Source organism: Haemorhous mexicanus, chromosome 36 (assembly GCF_027477595.1).
Source record: "Haemorhous mexicanus isolate bHaeMex1 chromosome 36, bHaeMex1.pri, whole genome shotgun sequence".
In the NCBI taxonomy this organism is placed as follows: Eukaryota; Metazoa; Chordata; class Aves; order Passeriformes; family Fringillidae; genus Haemorhous; species Haemorhous mexicanus.
In genome coordinates this window covers 1,244,496-1,258,221 of record NC_082376.1, presented here as the reverse complement: position 1 = coordinate 1,258,221, position 13,726 = coordinate 1,244,496, and the positions used below count along the sequence as shown (strand labels likewise).

The 13,726-nt window shown below is 57.5% G+C and overlaps 1 protein-coding gene across 1 annotated transcript in view; it reads right to left on the bottom strand.

The window, feature by feature from the left end:
* Positions 1-5,918: 5,918 nt before the first annotated feature.
* The window catches only part of BICRA (BRD4 interacting chromatin remodeling complex associated protein), a 32,951-nt gene continuing 25,143 nt past the window's right edge, over positions 5,919-13,726 (bottom strand). Inside the window, 4 exon segments of the mRNA XM_059872496.1 lie at positions 5,919-9,369; positions 9,371-9,536; positions 11,152-11,254; positions 11,352-11,446. Of these exon segments, the coding sequence (XP_059728479.1) occupies positions 7,872-9,369; positions 9,371-9,536; positions 11,152-11,254; positions 11,352-11,446 (1,862 nt within the window). The 3' untranslated portion in view covers positions 5,919-7,871.

Below are 13,726 nucleotides of genomic sequence, written 5' to 3'. Positions count from 1 at the left end.
GGGGGAAAGGGGGGAAAAAAGAGAAAAAAAAGGGGGGGAAAGAGGGAAAAAAGAGAGGAAAAATGGGGGGAAAGGAGAAAAAAGGGAGAAAAAAAGAGAAAAAAGGGGGGGGGAAGGGGAAAAATGAGAGGAAAAATGGGGGAAAAAGGGGGGAAATGGGGAAAAAGGGAAAAAAGGGAGAAAAAAGAGAAAAAAAGGGAAATAGAGAAAAAAAGGGCGGGGAGAGGGGAAAAATGGGAGGGAAAAATGGGGGGGAAAAGAGAAAAAAGGGGGAAAAGGGAAAAGGATAAAAAAGTGGGGAAAGGGGAAAATGGGGGAGGGGGATCCCCGGGCAGATCCCAGGGTGGATCCTGGGCCAGATCCCAGCCCAGCCCCCGGGGTGGATCCCCAGGCAAACGCCAAAGTGGATCCCAGGGCAGATCCTAACCCAGATCCTGGGTGGATCCCAGGGCCAGATCCCGGGACAGATCCCAGTGGATCCCAGCGTGGACCCTGCAGGATCCCAGCCCGGATCCCGGGGTGGATCCCAGCAGATCCCAGCCCAACTCACTGGCTGAGGAACCCATTCCCGGTGGATCCCGGCCCAGATCAAAGCCTGGATCCCAGCCCAAATCCAACCCAGGGTGGATCCCAGCAGATCCCACCCCAACTCACCAACTGAGGAAGCCATTCCCAGAGGATCCCAGCCCAGATCCCAGCCCAGATCCCAGGGTGGATTCCAGCCCAGCTTCAAGGGTGGATCCTGATGGATCCCAGGGCAGATCCCAGCCCAGCTCAAAGCCCGGATTCCAGCCTGGATTCCAGCCCAGAATCCAGCCCAGATCCTGCTGGATCCCAGCCCAGATCCTGGCAGATTCCAGCCCAGCTCAAAGCCTGGATCCCGCCCTGAACTCACCGATTGAGGAACCTGTTCCCAGTGGATCCTTGCCCAGACCTCAGGGTGGATCCTGCTGGATCCCAGCCCAAATCCAAGGGTGGATCCTGGTGGATCCTTGCCCAGATCCCAGGGGAGATCCCGGTGGATCCCAGCCGATCCCCACTCACCGGCTGAGGAACCCGTTCCCGGTGGATCCCAGCGGATCCCCACTCACCGGCTGAGGAACCCGTTCCCGGTGGATCCCAGCAGATCCCCACTCACCGGCTGAGGAACCCATTCCCGGTGGATCCCAGCGGATCCCCACTCACCAGTTGAGGAACCTGTTCCTGGTGGATCCCAGCCGATCCCCACTCACCGGTTGAGGAACCCGTTCCCGGTGGATCCCAGCGGATCCCCACTCACCACTTCAGGAACCCATTCCCAATGGATCCCAGCCGATCCCCACTCACCGGTTGAGGAAGCCGTTGCCGAAGGCCTCCAGCTGCCGGAAGGGTTTGCTGGGATCCACCACGAGCGCGTTGCCCGGGATCAGCCCCGGCCCGGGGCCGTGCATGACGGCCACGAAGCCGCCGCCGCCGCCGGGAGCTGCGGGCACCGGCTGGCCCAGCAGGCGGCGGAGCAGCGAGCTCTTGCCGCTGGAGCTCGGGCCCAGCAGCAGCACCGCGGGCTTGGCCTCGAAGTCGCCGGGGCCCAGCGGGGGCCAGCGCAGCCCCGCGCGGCCGCACAGCTCCTCGGCCGGCCGCAGCTTGCAGCCGTACAGGCGCCGCAGGCGCTCCCGCAGCGGGCAGCCCGCGGGCACCGCCGGCCCGGGCCGCCGCAGCCGGCCGAACATCGGGGGCACCGGGGGGGGGCGGGGGGTCTGGGGGGGTTACAGGGGGCGGGGGGGTTAGAGGGGTCTGGGGGTTACAGGGGTCTGGGGGTGTTAGAGGGGTCTGGGGGTTACAGGGGGCTGGGGGGGTTAGAGGGGTCTGGGGGGGTTAGAGGGGTCGGGGGGGGTTAGAGGGGGAGGGAGGGTTAGAGGGGTCTGGGGGTTACAGGGGGCTGGGGGGTTCGGAGGGGTCTGGGGGATTAGAGGGGGCTGGGGGGGTTAGAGGGGGCTGGGGGGGGTTAGAGGGGGCTGGGGGGGTTACAGGGGTCTGGGGGGTTAGAGGGGTCTGGGGGGGTTCGGAGGGGTCTGGGGGTTACAGGGGTCTGGGGGGGTTAGAGGGGTCTGGGGGTTTACAGGGGTCTGGGGGGGTTAGAGGGGTCTGGGGGTTACAGGGGTCTGGGGGGTTCGGAGGGGTCTGGGGGTTACAGGGGGCGGGGTGGTTACAGGGGTCTGGGGGTTACAGGGGTGTGGGGGGGTTCGGAGGGGGCTGGGGGGGTTACAGGGGGCTGGGGGGGGTGAGAGGGGTCTGGGGGGTTAGAGGGGTCTGGGGGGTTACAGGGGTGTGGGGGGGTTAGAGGGGTCTGGGGGGGTTAGAGGGGGTCTGGGGGTGTTACAGGGGTCTGGGGGTTAGAGGGGTCTGGGGGTTACAGGGGTCTGGGGGGGTTAGAGGGGGTGGGGGGGTTAGAGGGGTCTGGGGGTGTTAGAGGGGGGTGGGAGGGTTAGAGGGGTCTGGGGGTTACAGGGGTCTGGGGGTTAGAGGGGGCTGGGGGGTTCGGAGGGGTCTGGGGGGTTAGAGGGGGTTTAGGGGATTTTTGGGGGGGGTTTTAGAGGATCTCAGGGGGGCTTTAGGGGGTCTTTGGGGGGGTTTTAAGGGATTTTTGGGGGGTTTTAGGGTTTTTTTTTTGTTTTTTTGGGAATTTGTGGGGGTTTTTAGGGGTCTTTAGGGGATTTTTGGGGGGGTTTTAGAGGATTTTTGGGGGAGATGTTGGGGGTTTCAGGTGGGGAGGGGAGGATGGAATCCCCGTCTGCAATGGGGGGTCTGGGAGAAGAGCAGCGATCCTGGAGGATCCCGATGGATCCCGAGGGATCCCGAGGGGGTTTGGGGGGAACGGGAGGATGGAACCCCCTGAGACCCCTCTGGGGATCTGCAGAGAGGGGAGATCCTGCAGGATCCCAGCAGATCCCAAGAGATTTTTTTAGGGGATTTTTACGGGATTTTTTTGAGGATTTTTAGGGATTTTAGGGGGGGGTTTAAAGAGGATTTTAGGGGATTTGGGGGGGGTTTTAGGGGTTTAAAAGAGAATTTTAGGGGGATTTTAGAGGGTTTTAGGGGGGTTGAGGGGATTTGAGGGGGTTTTTTTAGGGGATGTGAGGGGGAAAAATTGGGAAAAAATGGGAATAAAACAGGAAAAAAAACCGGGAAAAACGGGGGAAAACCTGGGAGCAGGTGGGCAAGGGGGGGAGGGGCTCAGCTGGAGGGGGGAGCCATGGGGGGGGAGGGGAGGGATTCCCACCTGGATCCCCCGGCTGGGGCAGGAGGAGGAGAATTTTGGGGGCGGAAAAAGCGAATTTGGGGAATTCCGCCTCCCCCAAAAACCCAGGCGGGAAAGGAGGGTCGGGGGGTTTGGAGATTTCGGGAGCTGGGCTGGAAAAACGAGGGGAAAAACGAGAATTGGGCGATTTTCTCTCCGCTAGCCGGGAGAAAAACAAACTTTTGGGCGCTTTTCCCTTAAAAGGAGGGAAAAAACGGGGCCGGAGGAATTTTTTCCATAAATCGGAGCCAGGAGTGAAAGTTCAGGGCGGAGCTGGCGCGAACGGAGGGAGAGCGAGGGCGCGGCGGAGTTTTGGTTGCTGTCAAAATAAGCGGAGAAATGAAATTTGAGGGAGTTCCCGACAAAAGCCGGGAGGAAAATGAGGATTTGGGGGATTTTCCTGTAAAACAAGGAGGGGAAAAAAGCAATTCCAGCTTTCTTTCCCCGCAAAACCCGGCAGGAAAAGGAAATTTGAGGGATTTCTTTTTTTTTTCCCGATAAAAACGAGGCCGAAACGGGAAGGGTTTGGGGTTCCCTGCCGGAAATGGAGCGGGGAAAAGGGAATTTTGGGGCTTTTTTCCCCAGAAAAAACCAAGAAATCCCAAAGTTCCCCACCCAAGAGGCGGAAACCCCAAAGTTCCGGAATTTCCTCACTCCCGAGCCCACAAAAATTCCTTTGCCCTCCCTGCCCGGGAGAAAATCCCCATTTTTCTGCCCAAAATCCCATTTTCCCACTCAAAAAGTCCCATTTTCCCACCCCAAAATTCCATTTTCCCACCCCAAAATTCCCATTTTCCCACCACAACATTCCCATTTTCCCACCCCAACATTCCCATTTTCCCCCCTAAAAATCCCCATTTTCCCCCCTAAAAATCCCCATTTTTCCGCCCCAAAATCCCCATTTTCCCACCCCAAAATTCCCCTTTTTCGGCCCCAAAAATCCCCATTTTTCCGCCCCAAATCCGCCGGGTTTCCGCCCCAAATTCTCCATTTCCCACCCCAAATTTCTCTTTTTTTCTCCCCCGGGCGCGGCTGGGGCGGGGCCGGCGCCGCTCCCGGAGTTTATTTTTATTTTTTTTTTCCGGACTTTTTTTCCCAGATTTTTTTTTTCCCCGGGATTTTTCTTTCCCCAGATTTTTTCCCCGGAGTTTTTTTTTCCTGAAATGCTTTTTTTTCCCTGACTTTTTTATTCCTAAAGTTTTTTTTTTTTCCCCGGAGTTTTTTTCCGGATTTTTTTCTCCCGGAGTTTTTTTTCCCCGGACTTTTCCCCGGATTTTTTTTCCCCGTTTTTATTTTTTTTTCCCCAGATTTTTCCCAGTTTTTTTTTTCCCAGGTTTTTTTTTTTCCCGACCTTTTCCCGGCGCTTTTCCCGCTCCTTTTCCAGCGCTTTCGCCCCAAAGCCGCGGGCGCTGCTCTGAGCCTCCAAAACCTCCGGGAGGGGCTGAAAAAACTCCCTTCATTTGCATAAATTTCCATAAATTTCCATGAACCCAGCCCGCCGCCAGCGCTGCGCCATAACATGAGCGGGGCGGGGAGAAATTAATGACTGAATTAATTAATGAAAGATGGGGGGGCCCTGGGGGGGAGCGAGGGACGAGCGAGGAGGGAGCCGGCGATTCCAGGGGGTCCCGAGGGATTCCAGAAGGTTTCCAAGGAATTCCAGGGGGGTCCCGAGGGATTCCAGGGGGTCGCAAATCCCAAAAATCGAAAAAACCCCAAAACTCCCAAACCCCCCAAAATCGCAAAAAACTCAAAAAAACCCCAAAATCACAAACCCTAAAAAATGCCCAAAATCTCAAACCCCCCAAAAAACCCCAAAAATCCCCAAAAATCCCCCAAATCCCCAAAATCTAAAAATCCCCAAAATCCCAAACCCCCCCAAAAATCTCAACCCCCAAAAACTCGAAAATCTCAAACCCCCAAATCCCAAGAACTCCAAAAATCCCAAAAACCCAAAAATCCCCAAATCCCAAAAATCCCAAAATCCCCAAAATCCCCAAAAAATCCCCAAAAACCCCAAAATCGAAAAAATAATTTTAAAAAATCCCCACCCCCCCCCAAATCCCAAAACCCTCAAAAATCCCAAAACCCCAAAAATCCAAAAACCCAAAAATCCCCAAAACCCAAAAATCCCAAAACCCCAAAAATCCCCAAAACCCCAAAAATCTCAAACCCCAAAAATCCCCAAAATCCCCAAAAATCCCCAAAACCCAAAAATCCCAAAACCCCAAAAATCCCCAAAACCCCAAAAATCTCAAACCCCAAAAATCCCCAAAACCCAAAAAATCCCAAAAACCCAAAAATCCCCAAAACCCAAAAATCTCAAACCCCAAAAATCCCCAAAATCCCCAAAAATCCCAAAACCCCAAAAATTCTAAAAGTCCAAAAAAAAATCCCAAAACCCCAAAAATTCCAAAAAACCTTAAAAATCTCCAACCCCAAAAATCCCAAAACCCCAAAAATTCCAAAAAACCCCAAAAATCCCAAACCCAAAAAAACTCAAAATCCCCTAAAACCCCCAAAATCCCCCAAAAATCCCCAATCCCCCCCAGCCCCTCCCCCCCCAATTCCCTTTTTTTTTGGGGATTTTCCCTTTCCCTCGTCAAGCCGGTAATTAACGAGTCCGTTAACGAGCCCGCGGTTAATTAAAAGCGATTTTAATTTACAGAGAAATAGTAAATGTCCGGAATTCCTTAAAAAACGCGCTATGGACAATAAATACAGTACAAAACTCGGCCGGGGAAAACTCCGGGAATTGCCCCAAAAATCCGGGAACCGACCCCAAAAATCCCCCCCAGGGAGGCCGGGAACAGCGGCAGGGAAAGGGTTAAAAAACCCCAAAGTCTGGGGAAAAAAAGGGTTAAAAAAACCCCCAAATTTTGGGAAAAAAGGGTTAAAAAAATCTCTAAATTTTGAGATAAAATGGGAGGGAAAGGGTTAAAAAAACCCCCCAAATTTTGGGAAAAAAAAGGTTAAAAAAAAATCTCCAAATTTTGGGGAAAAAAAGGGTTAAAAAAAATCTCTAAATTTTGAGATAAGATGGGAGGGAAAGGGTTAAAAACAACCCCCAAATTTTGGGAAAGAAAGGTTAAAAAAATCTCCAAATTTTGGGAAAAAAGGGTTAAGAAAAACCCCAAATTTTGAGATAAATTGGGAGGGAAAGGGTCAAAAAACCCCCAAGTTTTGGGAAAAAATGGGAGGGAAAGGGTTTAAAATGGGATTATTTTTCTGGGGATTTTTTGGGGGTGAAAAATGGGATTTGGTGATGTGAAAATGAGAATTTTGGGGCTGGAAAGGGGATTTTGGAGGTCAGAGAGGGGATTTTTTTTTTTTTTTTTTGGATGGAAAATTGAGATTTTGGGGATGAAAAGGGAGATTTTTGGATTTCAAATGGGATTTTTTGGGGGCTTAAAAATGGGATTTTGGGCCAAACCAAAAGGATTTTGGGATTTGAAAAAGCGAATTTTGGGGTTAGAATGGGATTTTGGGGAAAAAAATGGGATTTTGGGGGAAAAAATGGGATTTTGGGGGTTAGAATGGGATTTTGGGGGTTAAAATGGGACTTTGGGGTTTCCCTTTCCCATCCCGACCCCGCTGGGCCCGGGGCTCTCCCCGATCCCGGGAAAGCTCCGGAATTCCCCCAATTCCCCCAATTCCCCCATTTCTCCCATTTCCCTCTCCCGAATTTCCCATCCCGGGGCCGATCCCGAGCTCCCAAATTCCCGCTGCTCTCCCCAGTCCCGGGGCCGCATTCCTGATCCCGACCCCGATCTGATCCTGATCCCGATCCCATTCCTGGTCTGTTCCCATTCTCATTCCCGATCTGATCCTGATCCCGATCCCGATCTGATCCCGATCCCAATCCCATTCCCATTCCTGATCCCGTTTCTGGTCTGTTCCCGTTCCCATTCCTGATCTGATCCTGATCCCGTTCCCGATCCCAATCCTGTTCCTGATCCCGATCCCAATCCTGTTCCCATTCCCCATTCCCGGTCTTCTCCCAGTCCCACTCCTGGTCTGATCCCAACCCCATTCCCGATCCCGTTCCTGGTCCATTCCTGACCCCATTCCCAATCCTGATCTGTTCCCGTTCCCGATCCCAATCTTGTTCTTGATCCCGATCCTGATCCCAATCCCATTCCCGGTCTGATCCCAACCGCATTCCCAATCCCAATCCCATTCCTGATCTGATCCCCTTCCCATTCCCAATCTGATCCCATTCCTGATCCCACTCCCGATCCCATTCCTGGTCCGTTCCCGATCCCAATCCCATTCCCATTCCCATTCCCGATCCCATTCCCGTTCCCGTTCCCGTTCTGATCCCAATCCCGTTCCCGATCCTATTCCTGGTCCATTCCCGTTCCTGTTCCCGGTCTGATCCCAATCCTGTTCCTGATCCCGTTCCCGGTCCATTCCTGGGATCCCGTTCTGATCCCATTCCCAGCCCCGGTCCATTGCCGATCCCGGTCCGTTCCCGGCGTCCCGGCTGGATCCCGGTCGGATCCCGGTGTCTCGATCCCGTTCCGCTCCCGGTGTCCCGGTCTGATCTGGGTCTCGTGATCCCGACCCCGGTGGCCCGGTCCATTCTGGATCCCTAGATCCCATTCCTGGTATCCCGTTCCTGGTCCGATCCCGATCCCGGTGTCCTGGCCAGATCCCGGTGGCCCGGTGCCTTCTGGATCCCGGTCAGATCCCGTTCCCGGAGTCCTGACCCCATTCTAGGTATCCCGGTCTGATACCGGATGGATCCCGGCTGGATCCCGGTCAGATCCCGTTCCCGGTGTCCCGGACAGATCCCGATCCCGGTGTCCCGGACGGATCCCGGCTGGACCCCGCTCAGACCCCGTTCCCGGTGTCCCGGACAGATCCCGGCTGGATCCCGCTCAGACCCCGTTCCCGGTGTCCCGGCCGGACCCCGACCCCCGCTCAGACCCCGTTCCCGGTGTTCCCGGTGTCCCTCTCCCGGTGTCCGCCGCCCCCCCGCCGTCATCTGGTGCACGTCCGGGCGGCGCCGAGGCCGCCGTTGTGGCTGGGGGGGGGGCACGAGGGGCTCGGGGCCGCGCCGGGGGGGCCCCGGGAAGGGCGGCGCGGCGGCTCCCGGTGCTGCCGGCGCTGCCGGCGCCGCCGGGGCCCCGCGGGGCTGCTGCAGGTTGAGGATGCTGTCGATGGCGCTCTGCAGGTGCTCGCTCAGGGAATCGTCCTGGGGGCTGTCGCTGCTGAACGACGCCTTGTCCACCTCGGCCTCCGCCCGCCGCCGCTTCCCGCCCCACGTCCCGCAGCCTTCCTCCTCCTCCTCCTCCTCCTCCTCCTCCTCCTCATCCTCGTCCTCCTCCTCATCCTCCTCCTCGTCCTCCTCCTCGTCCTCCCCGTCCGACGGCTCCTCGGGGGGGCCCTTCCCGGGCCGGATGCGGGCGGCGGATCCCGGATCCCGGCGCAGGGCCGTGATCACCGGGCGGCGCTCGGAGCGCGGCGGCTCCCGGCGCTCGGGGGGCTCCCGGGCCGGCTCCCGGTTCAGCTCCCGGCTGTCCCGCATCTCCCGCTGGTGGTGCTGCTCCCGCTCCCGGGTGATCTCCCGGTGGTGGTGGTGCTGTTCCCGATCCCGGACGATCTCCCGGTTGATCTCCCGGTTGATCTCCCGGTAGGTTTTCCTCAGCGGCAGCCGGCACGGCGCGGGGGCCCCGGGGCCGGCCCCGCTCGGAGCCGTGGGCATCGGGGGCTTCTTCTCCAGGGATCCGTTCAGCTGCTGCGCCAGCCCCGCTTGCGGCTGCGGGTGGCTCCCGGTGCCGGGGGGGATCCCGGTGCCGGGGGGGATCCCGGGCGGATCCAGCGCCGTGTTGTGGATCACCTTGCTCAGCCCCGCCTCCTGCTTGATCTTCAGCTTGAGGCCGATGCGGCTCCGCGCCTCGTAGGTCTTCATCATCGGGGGGCGGCTCCGCGAGGGCAGCGCCTCCTCCTCCCCTCCCCCCCTCTGCGCCTCCCCTCCCCCGCCCCCGCCCCCAGCCCCCCTCGCGAGGGGATCCCCCCGGTGCGAGGGGTCCCGCGGGGAATCCCGGGGTTCCCCCAGCCAGGTGACGCTGGGGGAGCCCCCCCCCGTGCTTGATCAGCAGCTTGGGGGGGGCGGGGGGAGGGGCGGGTGGGGGAGGGGCGGGGGAGGGCTGGGGGAGGGGCAGGGAGGAGGAGGAGGAGGAGGAGGAAGGGGGGAGGGGGTGGGAGCGGGAGGAAGACGAGGAAGAGGAGGAGGAGGAGGAGACGTATTCGTCTGCAAGGGAAAGGAGAAGGGTGGCTAATTAGAGCTCATTTGCATGTTAATGACGGTCATTTCCCCCTTTTCCCGCGGGATTCATCCCAGGGATCCCAAGGATCCGGGGGATCCTGCACAGACCCCAGCTGACCCCTGATTGACCCCTTTAATTGACCCTTAATTGACCCTTAATTGGCCCTTTTGATTGACCCTCGGTTTCATCAGAGGCCTTCGGGTGAATTCCCAGGAATTCGATCCCAAACCCCGGGAATTCCATCCCGAACCCCGGGAATTCCAGCCCAAACCCCGGGAAATCGATCCCAAACCCCGGGAATTCCACCCCAAACCCCGGGAATTCCAGCCCAAGCCCCGGGAATTCCATCCCAAACCCCGGGAATTCCAGCCCAACACCCCCATGGATCCCGCCCCCAATCCCACCGGGATTCCCGCCCCCAATCCCACCGGGATTCCCGCCCCCAATCCCACCGGGATTCCCGCCCCGATTCCCGGGATTCCCGCGCCATTCCCACGGATCCCGCCCCATCCCTGGGGATTCCCTCTTCCTTCCCACGGATCCCGCCCCATTCCCAGGATTCCAACCCCACCCCTGGGGATTCCCGCCCCATTCCCATGGATCCCGCCCCCGTTTCCCGGGATCCCCGCCCCGATTCCTGCCCCATTCCCGAGATCCCGCCCCATTGGCACGGACCCCGCCCCATTCCCGGGATCCCGCCCCATTGGCATGGACCCCGCCCCATTCCCGGGATTCCCGCCCCGTTCCCCGGGATTCCCGCCCCGTTCCTGGGATTCCCGCCCCTTTTCCCGGGATTCCCGCCCCGTTCCCATGGATCCCGCCCCATTCTCGGGATTCCCGCCCCGTCCCCACCCCATTCCCGGGATTCCCGCCCCGTTCCCACGGATCCCGCCCCGCTGTACCGGGATTCGCACCGTCCCTGTCCCGGGCCAGCTGCCGGTCCCATGGATCCCGCCCCATTCCCGGGATTCCCGCCCCATTCCCATGGATCCCGCCCCTTTTCCCGGGGTTCCCGCCCCGGGCGTTCCCGCCCCGCTGTCCCGGGATTCGCACCGTCCCTGTCCCGGGCCAGCTGCCGTTCCCATGGATCCCGCCCCATTCCCGGGATTCCCGCTCCGTTCCCATGGATCCCGCCCCTTTTCCCGGGGTTCCCGCCCCGTCCCCGCCCCGCTGTCCCGGGATTCGCACCGGGCCTGTCCCGGGCCAGCTGCCGGTCCCATGGATCCCGCCCCTTTTCCCGGGGTTCCCGCCCCGTTCCCGCCCCATTCCCGCCCCGTTCCCATGGACCCCGCCCCGCTGTCCCGGGATTCGCACCGGGCCTGTCCCGGGCCAGCTGCCGGTCCCATGGATCCCGCCCCATTCCCGGGATTCCCGCCCCATTCCCATGGATCCCGCCCCTTTTCCCGGGGTTCCCGCCCCGGGCGTTCCCGCCCCGCTGTCCCGGGATTCGCACCGTCCCTGTCCCGGGCCAGCTGCCGGTCCCATGGATCCCGCCCCATTCCCGGGATTCCCGCTCCATTCCCATGGATCCCGCCCCTTTTCCCGGGGTTCCCGCCCCGTTCCCGCCCCGTTCCCGCCCCGCTGTCCCGGGATTCGCACCGGGCCTGTCCCGGGCCAGCTGCCGGTCGAGCGCCAGCGCCGTTTTCTCCTCCTGGATGAAGATGCGGTCGATCATCACCATCTCGGCCGAGGGGCTGGAGCGCTGCGGGGGCACGGGGGGCTCAGCCGGGGGTCCCGGGGGTCCCGGGGGGGTCCCGGAGGTCCCGGGGGTCCCGGGGGTCCCGGGGGTCGGGGCTCACCCGGGACTCCTCGAGCAGCAGCAGCCGGTACTTGTTGAGCATGGCCCGGGTGCGGCGCAGGAGCTGCTCCGACACCGCCTCGAACTCCTCGTCCACTGCGGGGGGATTAATTAACTAATTAATTAATTAATGGGCGTAATTAGGGGGGTTGGTGGGGGACTGATTAATGGGGAATTGATGGGGATTGATGGGGGATTAGTGGGGAATAAATGGGGATTAATGGGGAATTAATTAATGGGGAATTAATGGGAATTATTGGGGAATTAATGGGAGATTAATGGGGAATTGATGGGGAATTAATTAATGGGGAATTGATGGGAATTATTGGGGAATTAATGGGACATTAATGGGGAATTGAGGGGGAATTAATTAATGGGGAATTGATGGGAATTATCAGGGAATTAATGGAAGATTAATGGGGGATTGATGGAGAATTAATTAATGGGGAATTGATGGGGGATTAGTGGGGAATAAATGGGGATTAATGGGGATTAATGGGGAATTAATTAATGGGGAATTGATGGGAATTATCGGGGAATTAATGGGACATTAATGGGGGATTGATGGGGAATTAATTAATGGGGAATTGATGGGAATTATTGGGGAATTAATGGGAGATTAATGGGGAATTGATGGGGAATTAATTAATGGGGAATTGATGGGAATTATTGGGGAATTAATGGGAGATTAATGGGGAATTGATGGAGAATTAATTAATGGGGGATTAATGGGAATTATCGGGGAATTAATGGGACATTAATGGGGAATTGATGGAGAATTAATTAATGGGGAATTAATGGGAATTATTGGGGAATTAATGGGAGATTAATCAGGAATTGATGGAGAATGAATTAATGGGGAATTGATAGGGAATTGATGAGGAATTGATGAGGGATTAATGAGGAATTGGTGGGGAATTAATGGGGAATAAATGGGGAATTAATGGGGAAAAAACAGGAATTGATGGGGAATTAATGGGGAATAAATGGGAATTAATGGGGATTGATGGAGAATTAATTAATGGGGAATTAATAGGGAGTTGATGGGGAATTAATTAATAGAGAATTCATGGGAATTGAATTGATGGGAATTGATGAGAGATTAATGGGGAATTAATGGGAAATTAATGGGGAATTAATTATAGGGGAATTGATGGGGAATTAATTATTGGGGAATTGATGGGGGATTAATGGGGAACTGATAGGGAATTAATTGGTGGGGAATTGACGGGGAATTAATGGGGGAGAAATGGGATATGATGGGGAATTAATGGGGAATTGATAGGGGTATTAATTAATGGGGAATTGACGGGAAATTAATTGATGGGGAATTGATTGGGAATTAATTAATGGGAAATTGACTGGGAATTAATGGGTGGTTAATGGGTGATTAATGGGGAACAAATGGGATTTCACGGGAGATTAACGGGGAATTGATGGGGAATTGGTGGGGAATTAATTAACCCCGCCGTCCCCATTAACCCCGCTCCCTATCACGATATCCCCGCTCCCTACCGCGATATCCCCGTTCACTATCGCGACACGGGTACCTCTCTGGCACTCTGTCTCGCCCGGGAGCACGCCCTGGTAGACGTGGTAGGGCAGCAGGGGGTGCAGGGCGTGCCCCGTTACCCCCGATATCCCGATATCCCACTCCCTATCGCGATATCCCCGCTCTCTATCGCGATATCCCCGTTCACTATCGCGACACGGGTACCTCTCTGGCAGTCGCTCTCCCCTGGGAGCACCCCCTGGTAGACGTGGTAGGCAGCAGGCGGCGCAGGGCGTGCCCCGTTACCCCCGATATCCCGATATCCCACTCACTATCGCGATATCCCCGCTCCCTATCGCGACTATCGCGACACGGGTACCTCTCTGGCACTCTGTCTCCCCGGGCAGCACGCCCTGGTAGACGTGGTAGGGCAGCAGGGGGCGCAGCGCGTGCCCCGTTACCCCCGATATCCCGATATCCCCACTCACTATCGCGATATCCCCGTTCACTATCGCGACTATCGCGACACGGGTACCTCTCTGGCAGTCGCTCTCCCCCGGGAGCACCCCCTGGTAGACGTGGTAGGGAGCAGGGGGCGCAGGGCGTGCCCCGTTACCCCCGATATCCCGATATCCCACTCCCTATCGCGATATCCCCGCTCCCTATCGCGATATCCCCGCTCCCTATCGCGACACGGGTACCTCTCTGGCACTCTGTCTCGCCGGGCAGCACGCCCTGGTAGACGTGGTAGGGCAGCAGGCGGCACAGGGCGTGCCCCGTTACCCCCGATATCCCGATATCCCACTCACTATCGCGATATCCCCGTTCCCTATCGCGATACCCCCACTCCTATCGTGACACGGGTACCTCTCTGGCAGTCTCTC